At 53.5% G+C, this 16,885-nt stretch overlaps 1 protein-coding gene across 2 annotated transcripts in view; it reads left to right on the top strand.

Moving 5' to 3' along the window:
• TBCD (tubulin folding cofactor D) overlaps positions 1-16,885 on the top strand; it is a 121,498-nt gene that overhangs the window by 26,078 nt on the left and 78,535 nt on the right. For both annotated transcript variants that reach the window (XM_079131013.1, XM_079131014.1), the window contains exons 8-13: positions 7,065-7,110; positions 8,054-8,186; positions 9,375-9,511; positions 10,766-10,826; positions 11,314-11,388; positions 13,725-13,819. In XM_079131013.1, the coding sequence (XP_078987139.1) occupies positions 7,065-7,110; positions 8,054-8,186; positions 9,375-9,511; positions 10,766-10,826; positions 11,314-11,388; positions 13,725-13,819 (547 nt within the window). The remainder of the gene's footprint in view (positions 1-7,064; positions 7,111-8,053; positions 8,187-9,374; positions 9,512-10,765; positions 10,827-11,313; positions 11,389-13,724; positions 13,820-16,885) is intronic.

The raw sequence follows: 16,885 nt of genomic DNA, 5'->3' as shown, positions 1-16,885 counted from the left end.
TCATTTCCTCCTCATGAAATATTTTGCTAAGAATATTCTGTAGTGCAGTTTTCTAGTTGTGAATTCTTTTAATTTTTGTTTATCATGGAAGGTTTTAATTTCATTTTCCTATCTGAAACTTAATTTTGCTGGATATGAAATTCTTGGTTTGCATCCATTTTCTTTCAGAGCTTGTATGTTATTCTGTGACCTCTTGGCATTGAGGGTCTGGCTCAAGAAATCAGCTGAGATCCATATTGGTTTCCCCCTCTATGTAATTTGACTTTTTTCTCTCAATTCTGTCCTTATTCTGTATGTTGGTCATTCTCATTATAATGTGCCTTGGTGTGGGTCTGCTGTGATTTTGTACATTTGGGATCCTGTAAACCTCTCGTAATTGATTTTCCATTTCACTCTTTAGATGTGGGAAGTTTTCTGCTATTATGTCATTGACAAGATTGTGCATTCCTTCGGTTTGTATCTCCATGCCTTCATCTATTCCGACAGATCTTAAATTTGGTCTTTTCATGTTATCCCATATTTCTTGTAAGTTCTGTTCATGGTTTCTTACCATCTTCTCTGTGTGGTCAACTTTATTATCAAGATTGTATATTTTTGTCTTCATCGTCTGAGGTTCTGTTTTCCAAGTGGTCTAGTCTGTTGGTGATACTTTCCATTGAATTTTTAATTTGGTTTATTTCTTTCATTTCAGGGATTTCTGCTTGATTCCTTTTTATAATCTCTGTCCCTTTATTGAAGTGTTCTTTCACTTCCTGTATTTTCTTTCCAGTACCATCCTTTATTTCAAAAATCAATCTAATTATGTATTTTCTAAACTCCTTCTGTGACATTTCTTCTACTGGGTTGTCTATGGGTGCTGTTGTTGAACACCTTGGTTTGTCTGAGGCGCTTTGTTGCCTTGTTTTATCGTGTTGTGTGTGTGTCTTCTCATCTAGTGGTGTGGAGCTGAGGCATACAGATTCTACCCTGTGGTCTTCCAGTACCTCACCTTTAAGGGGAAGACCAGTGCAAACGATGTACTGCCTTAAACCAAGTGGCTCCTGTGAAGGTGTTTACAGTGTTGTCACAATAAACATAAATGAAGTATTCAGTTATTGTCTACAATATAAACAGTAAGTTTGCTAAAAGGGTTTACCATTTCAAATGATGGACAGTGAGGGAAAGAAGTAGTGTAATCTGTGATGTTTACGAAGGAGAGGGAGAGAAGGTAGAGGTAGAAATTTATAGTAAGAGCATGGGAGGAATTAGTAGAGGTTGACTTAGTATGAGAGAAGTGAGAGAGAATCCAGGGAAACAGGGAGGTGAGAGAAAAAAATGTGCGATTTAAAAAAGAAAGTAAAAATATAAGAATACACAGCAAAACTGTCATATACTGTTCAGACATCCCACTCCTCAGTAAATTGATGCATGAAAAATATTTGGATTCAAAGATGGTAGAAGTGTGAGAGAGAGAGGGTGAAAAAAGAGAAAAAGAAGGAAAGTCTCAAGGGAAAATCGAATGATTGCTTCTGTTGGTTTTCAAGAATTTTCTCAGCTTCCTTTCTCTGCCGATAGGTAGAGGTGTCTGAAGTCCAGTGGGTGCTGGACCTGCTGGGTGAGTGAGCTGACAGCAAGGTGCCCTCACACTCTTAGTCCTCTCCCACGTCCTGCTGGCCCCGCCATCCCCGCACGCACGCTTCAGGACTCACTGAGCTGCACAGAGCCTGGTTTTCTCCGCCTTCTCCAAGCTGTGCTCCTCCCAGGGAACAGCCCCCGTCTTTGGCTTTCCACAGGCCTGCCAGAACCAGACTGGCCCATGCAAACCCAGCTGCAATCTGATGGACCTGGGCTTCAGCTTCCCAGGCCCTGCCTTGATGCAGTCCCAAGATCTCAGTGCCCTTTCAACTTGCAGAGAGACCACCAAGCATGCACTCACAGGAAGCAACCCTGCAAAGAGGCAGCCAGATGGCAGCCACTACCACATCAATCACAAGGACCTCCAGTGCCACCAGACCTGCAGGTACCCCAGTATATCTACAGGCCCTGGCTGGTGTCCCAAGGTGGTGGTGGCTGCGGGTAACCAAGCCTGTAGGTACTGTGACAGTGGCCTTCCAGGCAACGTTGGGCATCAGGTGATTATGTGATCTGCAGACATATGATTGCATATGATTGGTGGGTGGGCATCAGGTGGTGGGCATTGGGTAGGTGAAAGGTGGGTGATGGGCAGGCAAGAGGTGGGCAAAGGGGTAAATGGCGGATTATAGGTGGCCATCAGCGAGCAGTCTGCACTCAAAAGACAGGCGATATGCTGGCAGATAGCGGGTGATCGTAGCGATAAATGGGGTAAACACAGGGGATCCGTGGGCAGTGAGGACTACCTCCCAGAGAAACAGTGTTCCCTCTGCTTGAATCCCCAATTATGGAGGGACAAGGAGTGCAGCCTCCCTCTAGTCCGCCATCTTGGATCCCCTCAGCACCTGCTCTCTAAGCGGCTGATTTCCGTGTAGAACATGACGTTGGAAGTGCTTGAGTTTACTCAAGTAAGTTAACTTTTTTTCTATTTGTGTAAACTAAATCTAGGGAAGAATTCTTAGTTTTTACGCAAAGAACTTCTGTTTTCAGTTCACAGACACATTAATATCTTGTTCTTCATGCTTTCTGGATTTCTGGTCCACAATGTGCACGTGGGTTGCTTTGTCCAGCACTTGGGTGGAGCTGGAGGGAATGCACTCTCTTAATTATTTACTTGAGATTTTTAGGGTGCTGGGGTGGAACCCGGGGCCCAGGCCTGCAAGGTGAGTGCTCTGGCACCGAGCTACCCTCCCTCCTAAGAAGATGCTTTCATACCGACCTAAGTAAGAGGTAACTCCGCCCAGAGAAGCCAAGTAGCTTTGGTCTGAGGATGCTGCTGCCCTCTCCCCACGTTACCTGCCTCCTTCATGCCACTCTTGTTGCCTCTTGGCTTGCTTGTTGCCAGTGCCTGCTGACTGGCACCATGTCCCTCTTGTGAGTGTGGTATGGAGCTTTAGTCCTTCCTGCTGTGACTCACCCTTTGGCCATGGTGTTGCCTGGTGTCCCTTGAGCACAGTCCTACCAGGTGCCACTGGGTCCGTATTTGGGCCAGGGTCTGTGGTTTGGTTATGCTGTAGTTATCTCATTTCTTCGGTAGTCCTCGGTATAGTCTGCTTCTGACCCCGTTTGCTGCTTAGCTCTCTTCTGGAAGCTTCTGTTCCTCCGCCTAGGTCTTGCAGCAGGGAACCCTGCCAGGGCTCCACCAGCCTCTGCTCTCCCTCTCCAGACACGGTCGAGACCTCTTCCTGGGGGACTTGCTGTGGAGCGTGGTCTTGCACAGTAGGCCTGCTGAAGCCGTGAGCGTCGAGACCCTGGGCCGTGTGCAGGAAGCTCCCTCTTTCCAGGCTTACCGATGGTGCCTGTCCTGGAATGTCCCTGTGTCATGCGCTCTCTGCTCCAGTTGAGTGATGGCACACACCTGGTGTCTTACTTGGTGACCTGGCGCGTCCTGTTGTTGGTTTTGGCTCTTGCCAGCCTTGTGTTCCTTGCACTGGATGGACCCATCTTGTGGTGGGACATGCGTCTGTGGTTTGTTGAATTCTGATGGCTGCTTCTCCCCAGGGTTTTTGCCCTATGTGTGGTACAGGGATTGAACTCAGGGGCAGTTGGCCCCTGAGCCCCAGCCCCAGCCCTATCTTGTATTTTACTTAGAGACAGGGTCTCACTGAGTCACTTAGTGCCTTACTTTTGCTGAGGCTGGCTTTGAACTTGATGCTTCTGCCTCAGCCTCCTGAGCTGCCAGGAGTACAGGTGTACACTGCTGTGCCTGGTTGCCTCTGCATTCTTGAGATGGGCTCGTGTTGCCTGCAGAGGTCAGTTGGCAGCCCATCAGGGGGATGCTGGCCCTGCTCAGCCAGCTGGGGAGTGTCCCTCCCGTGCTCCCTTCCAGTTTGTGTGGGGCGGCATTGCCTCCCACTGGTGGGCTGTGTGGGCTGTGGCTCTCAGGAAGATTCTCGATGATCAGTTTCTGTGCCTTATACAGGTCTGTTTCCTCGGGAACTTGTCTTTCTTGGGATTTGTCACCTCCTTCAGGTTTTCTGGTTTGTTGCCGTCACATCACGACGTGCCTTTGTCATCCGTGGCTTCGGTGGTCCGTGTGGAGGCCCTGCAGCGCTGACTTCTGCAGCCAGTGCTTGTGCTGCGGCTGTGACCCTTTCAGGCGGTCATTGCCTTGCATCCTGGCACGCGTCCTGCCGAGTTGCCGCGCCCTTCTGAGGAATTCTTTCTGAAAGGAGAAGCTGTTCCCGCGCACGGCAGTTCTGACCGCGGCACCCTTGCAGGAGGGTGGCGTGGGTGCTGAGTCCTGTGGCGAGGAGGCTTTGTCTCATCAGTCCCCACTGACCTGCCCGTGCTGCAGCGCGTGGCCCTGTGCCCCTGGCCAGCCCTGCCCGCCCAGACTGGGTGCGAGACTGCGGCAGGGTGGTGCTGGCAGCGTCAGGAGGGCATTGCTGTCCTCTGGAGTGCGTGGGCTGTGCTGTTCCTCGGTTCTGGGAGATTTGGCAAAATCTAAGTCACCAAGTATTTTTGATTTTGACTTATTTTATTGGAGCGGGTTTTTATTTAGGAATATGATGCTTTGAAGCTGGACTAAAACCCAAATGGCGAGCATACGGTGGCCTGGCCACGCACGCTCTTGATGGTCCTGCGGCGTTGGTCCTGCAGCTTCTCTCAGTGGTCACCATGTCATACGTTGTCATGGTTCAAGGTGGCCCTGGCTGTGGCCAGCTGGTGACCCGCAGAGGCTGCAGAGTGCTACTGTCCATGGTTGCAGGACCCTGCCTTGCTGTTCCTGGCTTCCTGACCTGCAGTGGTCACTCAGGGTTCCAGGTGGTGCAGGTGGGAGGAATGGGAGGGCAAAGGAGGCGACTTCTGGGGACTGTGGACCGTTACTCCAGGCCCCGAAGGGAGCATACTGCCCGCTGCCACTCACGCTGGTGAGTCTGGGGACAGCGGGATCCCTTTCTGAGAGATGCCAGTGCTGAGGGTGTGACACCCAGGCCGCAGTCAGCCGCCTCCCTGCGCTGCGTCCCGCTTTGATGGCATGAGAAGAGCGTGGTCAGCTGCTCTGGGTCCCCCAGCGGCTCCCAGGAAGCTGCCAGGACTTGAGTGTCAGGACCTGGTGTTTTCACTTTGGTGTGTGTGTCTTCATGTGTGTTTGCATGTTTGTGTTTACACGTGTATGTTTACGAATGTCCATGTGCATGTGCATGCATGCATATATTTATGTGTGTACATTCAGGCATGTGTGTTGACATATGTACATGTCTGCACTTGTGTTTTTATTTGCCATTTGTGTATGTACACATTTGTGTTTGTGTATGATTATGCATGTAACAGTGTTTGCATTTATGCATTCATGTTTCGTGCATGTGCATTTATGCATGTCTGTGTTTGCTTAGGTGCGTATGTCTACATGTTAATGTGTGTACATGCATGTGTTATGCATGTCATATCTGCACATTCATATGTATGTTTATGTGTATATTTGTACATGTTCACGTGTGATATATTTGTTTATGTTTTGTGTTTGTCTTTACATTTTTGCATGTTTGTGCACATCTGTTTACACATTTGTGTGTTTACAGTCTCTGGGTTTATATGTCTGTGTGCATTTCTACATGTTTGTGGTGTTCATGTGAGTGCAAGTCAATGTGTGCTTACATGTGTTCATGTGTTCATTTGAATACATTTAGTGTTTATGTGTCTGGGCTTGTGTGCTTGCATGTTCATGCAAGTGCATGCCAGTGTGTTCGTTTGTGTTTGTGAGTGCATGCCGATGTGTGTTTGCATGTTATGCGTGCTTGCTTATGTATTCACACAAGTGTACATTAATGTGTGTTTACATTCATCTGAGTGCATGTTTCTGGGTTTATGTGCTTGTTCACGTTCATAGGAGTGCATGTCAATGTGTACTTACACGTGTATTCACTTAAGTGCATGTTAACGTGTTCATATGCGTGTGTTTCAAGATTTACATGCCAGTGCATGGTTATGTGTACTTACATGTTTGTTCATGTGACTACATGACAATATGCATTCACATGCTCACGTGTTTACAGGTTTGTGAATGTTCATGTGTCAACATGTTTGCATGTGTGTTCACATGAGTCATAGTCATGCCAGTTGTGTGCATGTTTATATGTGCTTACATGTTTGTTCATATGAGTGCACGTTACTGTGTTTACACGTACATGCACGTATCTAGCTGTATGTGTTTGTGCGTGTTCGTGTGAATGCATGCCGATGTGTTGGCATGTGTGTTTGAGTACATGCCTGTGCATGTTTATGTGTTTTATGTGTTGCATAGGTGTTCTGCGAGTGCATGCTAATGTGTGTCCCCACTGAGACTATGGGATTGCCTCACCCAGAAGCGGTGCTCACCTGGCCTGCAGGCGCTGTGCCTGAGGGAGGGTGCTTATTAACCGTGTCTTGAAAGTGCTCAACTCTGTAGCTCTGCTGAAGAGCTCAGGTGCTCGTGAGCTGCGGAGTTCAGCTTCCAGACTTAGAAGCGGTTGAGAATTCAGAGGCTAGAGCCAGGGCATTCACGACAGCCAGGTGCTCCTCCTTGCACCCTCTGGGGGCTGTGCGTGTGGGCTGGAGGTAGCTAAGGCTGGTGCGGGTGGAAGTCAGTCCTGTGTGGGGTGGGATGTTTGTCCTGTGACGACCAAGGTGAGTGAGAGTGGAGGCCGAGCCCTTGGGCTCCTCTCCTGTATGCAGGGGGTTTGGCCTGTCACCTTTATCCTTTTGACGTCTTTAGCAAAGCTAACTTAAAGCCCCCCAAGGCTCCATCCAGTCTGCGCTCACTGCAGGATGGGGACTGTCCCTCAGCTTGTTGGCCTTGCCCAGGGTGCAGTGTACGGTGCCTGTGGAGGCCTCTTCTGCAGCCAGCCTTTCCCTCATCACCTGCAGGCCCGTCTCTTGCTGTTTGTGGAAGGAATTCGAGGAGGCTCAGGGAGCGGGTCTGGTGACTTTGTCATAAACTCGTGAATGTATGTACAATGTTTTTTTTTCAGGCCCAGATATTTAAACACGGGAAGCGTGAGGACTGTCTGCCCTATGGTAAGGCGTGTTCAAGACACGGTCATTGTGTGTTTGCCCCCTGCAGTCAGCAGCCTCCTGTGGTGAGGCGTGTTCAAGACGGGTTGTGGTGAGCCTCCTTACGTTTTCTTCAGAGGCGTCAGGAGCTGTAACTTGGCCTGCCTGGACACCGCTGTGGCTCTTGGCCTTTTTATTTTGTGTGTTTGAATGTGACTTTTGGTCAACTGTGCACGTTTGAAACACGGGAAACTGCTAGGGCCTGCCCGGAAGCCAGGCCAGCTCATCCTCTTCCTGTCACCTCTCCCCTCCCCCCAGCCCCGTCCCCCTCCCCACCTCACTCCCCCTCCCTGCTCTCCCCCCATCACCTCCCCCCCTTTCCATCACCTCTTCCCTGCTGCCTGTCACCTCCTCCCCGTCGCCTCCTCCCTCCTCTGTCTCCTCCTGTCCCAGTACTGGGCTCCATCCCACTCCTTCACCCCTGCCTCCTGGCGCACCTGGTTTCTGTCTTGAAGCCCAGCACTGTGCTGCCCCTACGTCCCCTCATCTCCACGGATTGCTGTTCTTATGCTCTCCTGGCTTTAGCTGCCCCAAATGACCTGTGTGGCACAGGATCCTGCCATGCCACCTCCTGTACTGGGGCCTCCCTGAACGTTCCCCTGGCACACCCCCTGGTCCTGCCTTCAGCATTCCTGTGCGATGCCCAGTGCCCCCAGGACCCAGGGCCCTGTGGGTCCTGCTGGCTGCTCCTTGGTAGGACGGCTCCCTGCTGTGCTGTGTGGCAAGCAGGCCCCCTCCTTCACCTGTTCTCTTCAGAGCCTGGGGATGGGTGCTTGGATCCAGGCTCAGGGGTCAGTGTGATTTGGTGGTTGCTGCCCTGGGTGCACAGGCCTGCTGGCCTCAAGGCTGTGGCTTCTGGGGTGGAGCAAGGGCCGGCCTGCGTGTTGAGTTGCTGCTCTCTCCACAGCCAGCACCGTGCTCCAGAGCCTTGACAGCTGCAGACTTCCTGAGAGCAGCCAGACCCTGCTGCGGAAGCTGGGGGTGAAGCTGGTGCAGCGGCTGGGGCTGACCTTCCTGCGGCCAAAGGTGGCCACGTGGAGGTGGGTGGGCGCCTGCGGGCAGGTGCCGGTCTCTGGCAGTCATGGCTGTGCAGGTTGATGTGCATCTCCTGTGCTCACGTGTGCTGTGGACGATAGTTTGTCTGTTTATGAGGAATGGTTTTCCTTAGGATTACTTTGACGCCGTCCTCCAGGTAAGCAGCAGAGGCTGGAGCGGGGACCAGGGAAGCTGGCCCTGCCCGTGATGTGCACTGCTTGAATGCAGCCCAGCACTGCTGGTGCGGGCCACTGTGGGGAACTCTCCTTGCTCAGTGATCAGTCTGAATCCCAGGCTTCCTCAGGGAAGACCAGGCTTGCTTCTGCAGGTTTGCTCAGGAAGAGAAGCATCGTAGCTTTCCAGTGGCCCGCGGTTGCCTGTGGTAGATTATAGGTTGACTGAGGACAGATTTCCTCAGGTTCTTGGGTTCCATATTCTGAATGACTTTCAGTTTTATCTCAAGTGTTAATGGCATTTTGGGAAGGAATTATTTAAGTTCGGCTGAACCTTTGTTCTAAATTGTAGCACATTCCTGAGACGTGTGCAGGGTCTGGCGATGTTTTCCTGAGTGCCTTTTGATGTGCCTGCTTTCCAAGAGGCTGTGGGAAAGGTTCAGACCCACAGGGAGCTGGTGGCTTATACTGTTGGTAGGCCTTGCCTCGTACCAGGGGGCTTAGTGAGGTCAGTGCTCTGTGCGGCCCCTCCCTGTTCTCACGGTGGTCTCTGCAGGGCTGTGTCCCTGCTTACAGATGGGATGCTGAGGCACAGAGCAGTTCTGCAGCTTGCAGAGTTGCGTAGCCGAGTAGGTGTGCCACTGGACCTGCCCTCCCAGCCCCTCCAGGGTGGAAAACAGGACCTGGGTGCGTGGGAACTTGGAAGCAGTGTTTGGGGGGTGGAACCTGGAGGAGCAGGTGAGGAGTGCTATAGGGCTGGGCAGAAGCCCAGAGACAGGGGGCCCTGGGTTCTGTGTGTGCACCTGCGACCAGGCTCTGCCCTCGCCTGCTGCGGAGCCCTCCTGGGTGAGGGGGCCGGCTCTCTTGCTGCTCCTCACTGACGCCTCCACTGCAGTGTCCTTCCCTGCATGTGCGGGAGTGGACACAGGCCGCCTCCAGGGTTCACAGCGGTGCTGAGCTGTGACTTCAGTTAGCAAGGAGCGTCCAGCTGCTGAGCCCAGTCTGCTCTGCTCTGTGCAGGTACCAGCGGGGCTGCCGGTCATTGGCTGCTAACCTGCAGCTCTGTACCCCGGATCGGAGCGAGCAGAAGCCGCTCGAGGTGCCGTCTGAGAGCGACGAGGACTATGACGTCCCAGACGGGGTGGAAAGTGTGATAGGTAGGCAGCTCCAGCACATGCCCCGCCCCCTGTCTTTTGTGTGGTCCCCGATGCCTCTGCTCCAAGAGTCTTCTGCACCACCTTGGCCACTCCCCTGCCCTCCCTTCTTCCCTTCCTTTCTGGGTGGCACTGTCTGACCTGTCACCTCCACTGAGCATGTGGCCGTTGACCTCTCCCATAGACATGCTCTGCCCAGCAGTCCTCAGCCTCCACACGCTGCGTCCTACATCTGAACTGCATGCTCCCTGCTCCCCAGGGCCCAGGCCTCTGTCCCCCGACAGCCTGCCATGTCTCCCTGCTGTCCTCAGGGTCACCACCTCAGGCCCCTTTGCCCCTGTGCCTTGTAGGGGTCTGCACCCAGTGCCTGCTCTTAGCATGGCAGCTCCACCACCATTGTGCCATTGGCCAGGCTCCTCACTGTGACCAGCTCAGGAGGCTGGATGGCCTCCCTTCCTGTGGGGACCTCCCCTGCCCCTGGCTGGGAGGCCTGGCCAGGCCGAGTGGTCTGCACATTAGCTCCCGCGCCTCCCTTGGGGCAGGTTTCTCCCAGGAGGCGCAGATCCGTGCCACCCCCTGCCCAGGTGCGAGCTCACTGACAGCCCCCCCAAACCTTCACTCCTTGCTGACTGCTGATGCGTCTCAGATTCCCCCTTCTGGGCTGCCGAGATGTGGCACCCAGTGGCTGCCCTGGCCACTCAAAGCCACCTTGAGCTCCTCACCCCAGGCTGAGCCCCCTCTGCCCTGTTGATGCCAACTGCCCTGACATAGGCCCATTCACTCTGTGACCCCGTGTGCCCCATCTGCCGACTGGTTCCTTGGGTGCCTGTGACTGTTTCTCCAGGTCAGGCCTTCCTGGGGCTACCCAGGGCCTTCTGGCCAGTGACTGGACTCTGCCAGGCTGGCGGGGCACTTATGTAAGGCCTTAGATCACTTCCTTGCTGGCCCAGGTCTGTCCTGAGACTAGCCCCAGGGCCGCATCCTTGGGGACTTTTATGGACAGCCCTCCAGCCTGCCTGCCTCAGTCTCCTGACTCCCTTTGTGGCCTGGGAGGCTCTGGCCCTCGGCTTTAGCTGGGAGACGGCTGCTCCCTGTAGAAGTCTGCAGGCTGGACAGCGACAGGGGCTCTCTGGTCAGCCCAAGCAGGACAGGGACACGCTTGTTGTGGAGATCACTGAAGTTGCCTCCAGGGCGTTCTTTGGTTGCAGGTCACCTTGGAGCTGTCTAGACTGGTGGTGTGTGTCCTTGTTCTTGCAGAGCAGCTGCTGGTTGGACTGAAGGACAAAGATACGGTGGTGCGGTGGTCTGCAGCCAAGGGGTAGGTGGGCTGCCCAGGGCTGGCGGTTGGGGCGGGTGAGACTGCACTATCTGTGGTCCCCTGGGGTCGTGCATGTGCTGGAAGCTCCCCAAGGCCTCAGGGATCCCTGGGCTTCTGTGGCTTACAGGCAGCCTGGTTGGGCAGATGGGTAGGGTGCACCTGCCCTCCTGCAACCCTGCCCGTGCCAGCAGCCGATGGGAGCAGCAGGTCAGCATCTTGCGTGGAAGTGTGGCCTCAGTGTGTGCCTGTGCTGGGTGCTGTTGGCCACCACCAGGGCCTCCACTGTCCAGTTTCTGTGGTGGGAGGTGGCCCCTGCTCCACCCCAGGTCCGAGGCATCCTCTTCCCTGTGCACAGGCACCATTGTTGAGCTGAGTGTGTGCTGAGTAGGCATGACTGCCATGCTTAGAGGGAAGAGCTGCTTGGGACCACACTGTGGGTCACACACCCCTTGAGTCACCTTGCCGACAGCTGTCACTTCTCTTTCAGAATCGGCAGGATGGCTGGAAGGCTTCCCAGAGCGCTGGCAGACGACGTGGTTGGGTCTGTGTTGGACTGCTTCAGGTAGGGCACTGTGCTTAGGGCAGGGCCTGGCCTGGCTGTCTCTCCTCACACCCTAGAGCCACCCCAGCCCCCAGCCTCCCTGCCCCGCTTAGGCCCCTCAGCTGGAGCGCTGGTTACTTCTGGTGTTTCCTTTATCAACACCAGATGTCTAAGACCCAAAGGCCAATGTGGACTCAACTGTGAGCCTGTGCACCCCAGGTGGGCACAGGTGTGGGTGCCGGGTGTGAGGGAAGGTGTTGGGTTGTCCCTGCTGTGGCTGCTGTGACCGTGGCCTGAGTCTGAGGTGGCGTTGGGTTAATGAAGTGAAGCTGGAGTCAGCCTTCGGCGCGTTCCGGGTGAAGGGTTCGGGACCCGTGGTGGAGGGCGGTGGGCAAGTGGCTGCCTGGGCTCTGCAGACCAGCGTGAAGGGCCCTGGGGCTGTGGGTTCAGGAAAGGGAGGGCTGCTGCGGAGGGACCGTCACCTGTTTAGGGAATCCCTTTGCAGTGGCCCTTGCTGGCCGGCACCGCTCCTGGGACCTGTCACTCGCCGGACAATGACAGTGTGCAGATCCTGGGATCACTGGGTGCTGGTGCTTAGTTGGCGGAGATGCTCCACAGGCCCCAGCATTGCCTTTCTCCTGGAGCAGGCTCTCCTTGTACGTGGCCTCGCGGCTGCTCAGTGACGCTGACCAAGTGCAGGAGACAGCATGTCAAAGACTGGCCATCTCTTGGTGACCTTGCACGTGGTAGAAGGATTTCTAGCAGAGGTGCACACTGCTGGGGAAGGCCGGGTGGGTGAGTGTGCAGCTTGGCCTGGTGGCCCAGGGCCGCCGGGGCTGCCTGCAGGCGGGCGGCCTCTGTCCTGGTGCCGCCTTCCTTGCTCCTCTTCTCCGGTGTCACTGCGCCTCTCCCTGGTGGCTCAGTGTCTGCTTGGTTCTGTGTGGCTAGTTGAACCTCCAGTTCAAAGTGGTCTTAGTACCCTTGGTTCTTCACCCCCGGGCCTGCTGACGGAGAGACTCGCACCCGAGAGCTGAGCCGAGACCCGAGTGCCCGTCCTGCTAGTCGGGGCTTCCCTGCTGCTTGCCGCCACTTCTCTGGGTCCCTCGTGGCCCGGGATGACCCTCACTCAGCTGCTTGGTGATGTTTCCCCTCTCCTTGGCGTCCCGCCTGGAGGGTCCACCATGCACGTTTGCTGGAGAGGGATGGCGGTTTTGACGGCCGGCCAGGCTGTGCGTGAGGCAGGGTGGCAAGGTTCCTGTCCCGTGGTCCTGCTGCCGTCTGTGGGCAGTGCTTCTTGCCTTCTTGATGGATATTCTGAAGACAAGGCAGTGACGCTCAGGGTTTGGAGGGTTGCCCAGCCAGCTGGAGCTTCATATGTCAGGTTGGGCCTGAGTGTGGGAGGCCTGGCTCACACCCACGTGTGGACAGAGGCCTGTGACCGAGTCTGCCCGTGTGCCCGCGTGCCGCAGCCAGTGACGGCGGTGTCCCGTGTGCTCCTCGCTGTGGAGTCATTTGACCGGAGCTGGCCAAAGCCTCATGCTTTCTCTTTTTGGGGACGTGTCTCTCCATGCTCACACAGGTGTGGACCCGTGTGCAGCCCCCATCCCTCTGAACAGCAGATATTCCCAGTAAAGTGATGGCTGGCCACACCCGTAGGCTCGTAAGGCCCCACAGGGACATTTCCACTGAGTGTGAAGTGCAACCTTTGACCCTATGAGTGGCATGGCAGTTGTTCTTTAAAATTCCATGCTTCAGCTATGCAGGTGGCACACCTGTAGCCCAGCTACTTGGGAGGCTGAGGCGGGAGGATTGTTGGAGCCCGAGAGTTTGAGGCTAGACTGGGCAACATAGTCTTAAAAAAAAAAAAGTCCATATTTTGAAGAGTGGAAAAAAAAAAAGCACTAACACTATTTTGTTTTGACTTTTTAATCCTGAGTTGATCAGTGGGGTGATGGTGGGTGTTGCTGAAAGCTGTCCTCTACCACCGTCATCTGGATCCGGTGGCATTCCCGCTGAGCCCCGACTCCCAGGGTTTGTTGCTGCTGGGGCTGAGTGAGGTCCTGCCTGGACACGCAGAAGAGCTGGAGCGTTGCGGCCATGCTGGGAGCGCCTGGGTGGGCGGCCTGGCTGGGCTGTGGAGGGCAGGCAGGCCGGGGCCGAGGCTGGGGCTGAGGCTGGGCCCTCCGGCGTTGGGGACCCGAGGAGGCATCCTGATGCCGCAGTCTTCTTCGTAGTGAACTGAAGTGTCTTATTTCTTGAGTCAATCGTGAGGCTCACTGGCCAGAGTGTGGACTGGGCCTTTGCTCCTGGGGGAACTGGGCTTATGCTGAGAGCTGACCCCAGGACTCTGTTCTCAGCTTCCAGGAGACAGACAAGGCGTGGCATGGCGGATGTCTGGCACTGGCGGAACTGGGCAGACGAGGCCTGTTGCTCCCGTCACGGCTCGAGGAGGGTGAGTGGCTGCAGCACGGGGGCTGCGTCCTCTGCGTCCTCTGGCTCCTGGTTGAGCCCCTCCTGGGTGGGTGGCTGGGGAGCACATGAGACCACGTGCTGGGGCCCTCCCACAGGGCCTGGGTGACGTCGCCCTTGCCTGTTCCTGCTCTGGCCCTGTGTTCTGGGTGCTGTGTACTGGGTTGGAGGGCCAAGGGCCCTCACCATGTCTAGTTTCTCACCCTTGAGGTCACCTGTAGTTGTGAAGCTCAGTGTCCCTCAGCATCCGGGGTCGCCTGCAGGGAGAGTGACAAGGCCTGCCCCAGCGGGGAGTCGGGTCAGGGTCAGGGTCAGGGTCAGCTCTGCAGCGGTAGCCTTGGAACCGAGCGTGGGGCCTGCGAGGGTGGGTGGGGCTGTGGTCGACGGGAGGAGTGCAGTCTGCCGAGATGGAGGGGACCCTGCCTGCCGCATCGCAGATACACAGGAGGTGCTTCCTGGTGCCCGTGGCTCAGTGGTGCAGCCTGCATCCAGCCAGCGCCCGGCTGCCTGGTGCCGGCCTGCCTGGGGATCTCTTAGGACCTGCGGGCTGCTTCACCTTTCTGCTTTCCTAAGATCAGCTCCACTGCCTGGCTGGGCAGCGTGAGGCTCACCGCCGGAAGCCCCAAGCAGAGCCCCATGCTCCCGTCCCGCGGCGCTCCGTTAGATGGAGCGTGTCGGAGCTCCAGGCGGGTGCTCCCCCCCTGCTGCTGGGTCTGGGCTCCCGGGCGGTGTGACGTCGGGGTCTCCCTGCAGCCTGTGCTTCACTCCTCCGCCTGTGGAGGGGACGGCCCTGTGTGAGTGAGTGCGTCCGCTTTCTCTCTCGCTCTGGACGCCGGGCTCAGGTTTTCCTGAGGGTGCTCACCTTCGTACTCCGGGTGTAGACCTTCGTGGGAATGACCACGTCTTTGAGGAAGCTACCGCTTTCCAGCCTGGTCTTGCCGTTCTGCGTTCCCCTGGCCGCTTGTGTGGGCTTTCTTCCCCTCAGCTTTTCTCTGGTGACGGTCCTCCTGGGCGAGAGGCTCACCTCAACATGGTGACTGCATATTTACAGACTGCATATTGATCCATCGTACACAAATGGGGTGCGACTTTCATTTCTGTGGTTGTGCACGATGTAGAGGGACACCACTCGTGTGACCACCGTGTACACGGGGTGATGGTGTCTGTCTCAGTCCTCTTTCCTTCCCCACCCCTCCCCCCACTCACTTCCCGCTACACAATCCCTCCTTCCTCCATTCTTCTCCAGCCACCTCCCCATTGTGTGCCATCCACTTATCAGAGAAAACATTCGGCCTTTGTTTTTTGGGACTGGCTTCTTTCACTTGGCATGATATTCTCCAACTCCACCATTTACCTGCAAGTGCCATAATTTTTAAATTCTTTATGACTAAATAATATTCCATTGTATAAATATACTATAGTTTCTTTATCCATTCATCTATTGAAGGGCATCTAGGTTGGTTCCACAATCTAACTATTGTGAATTGAGCAACTATGAACGTTGGTGTGGCTGCATCACTGTAGTATGCTGATTTTTTAAGTCCTTTGGGTATAAACTGAGGAGTGGGATAGCTGGGTCAAATGGTGGGTCCATTCCAAGTTTTCTGAGGAATCTCCACACTGCTTTCCAGAGTGGCTGCACCAATTTGCAACTCCACCAGCAATGTATGAGTGGACCTTTTTCCCCACGTCCATGCCAACACTTAATGTTATTTGTGTTCTTGATAATAGCCATTCTAATTGGAGTTAGGTGAAATCTTTGGGTAGTTTTAATTTACATTTCCCTAATTACTAGAGATGATGAGCACTTTTTCATTTATTTGTTGATCACCTGTGTATCTTCTGTGAAGTGACTGCTCATTTCCTTAGCCCATTTATTGATTGGATTCTTTGTATTTTTGGTGTAAAGTTTTTTACGTTCTTTATAAACTTTGGAGATTAGTGCTCTATCTGAAGTGTGTGTGGAAAAGATTTTCTCCCACTCTGTAGGCTCTCTTTTCACATTATTGATTGCTTCCTTTGCCGAGAAAAAGCTTTTTTAGGTTGAATCCATCCCGTTTATTGATTCTTGCTTTTATTTCTTGCACTCTGGGAGAATTGTTAAGGAAGTCTGGTCCTAAGCCAACATGATGGAGATTCCGGCCTCCTTTTTCTTCTGTTTGGTGAAGGGTCTCAGGTCTAATTCCTAGATCCTTAATCCATTTTGAGTTGAGTTTTGTGCAGGGTGAGAGGCCTTTAATTTCATTTTGCTACGTATGGATTTCCGGTTTTCCCAGCACCATTTATTGAAGAGGCTATCTTTTCTCCATTGTAAGTTTTTGGCACCTTTGTCTAGTATGAGAAAACTGTACTTATATGGGTTTGTCTCTGTGTCTTCTATTCTGCACCATTGGTCTACCTGTCTATTTTGGTGCCAGTACCATGCCGTTTTTGTTACAACTGCTCTATAGTAGAGTTTAAGTTCTGGTATTGCGATACCTCCTGCATCACTCTTCCTGCCCGGGATTGCTTTGACTACTCTGGGTCTCTTATTCCTCCAGATGAATTTCATGATTTCTTCATGAAGCAGTTGATTTCTATGAAGAATTTCATTGGGATTTTAATAGGAATTGGTAGTATGATCATTTTGACAATATTAATTCTGCCTATCCAAGAAGATGGGAGATCGTTCTATCTTCTAAGGTTTTCTTTAATTTCTTCCTTTAGTGTTCTGTAGTGATCACTATAGAGGTCTTTCACCTCTTTTGTTAGATTGATTCCCAAGTTTTTTTTTTTTTTTTTGAGGCTATTGTGAAGGGGGTAGTTTTCCTAATTTCTCTTTCAGAGGATTCATCACTTATGAATAGAAATGCATTAGATTTTGTGTGTTGATTTTATATCCTGCTACTTTGCTGAATTCATTTATTAGATACAGAAGTTTTCTGGTGGAATTTTTTGGCTCCTCTAAATATAGAATCATGTTGTTGACAAATAGTGTTAGCTTGAATTCTTTTTTTCCTATTTGTATCCGTTTAATTTCTTTGGTCTGTCTAATTGCTCTGGCAAGTGT

The sequence above is a fragment of the Sciurus vulgaris genome, assembly GCF_902686455.1.
Source record: "Sciurus vulgaris genome assembly, chromosome: 3".
NCBI classification, from domain to species: domain Eukaryota; kingdom Metazoa; phylum Chordata; class Mammalia; order Rodentia; family Sciuridae; genus Sciurus; species Sciurus vulgaris.
Note: the sequence above shows the minus strand (reverse complement) of the source record. Positions and strands in the feature narration are given on the sequence as shown.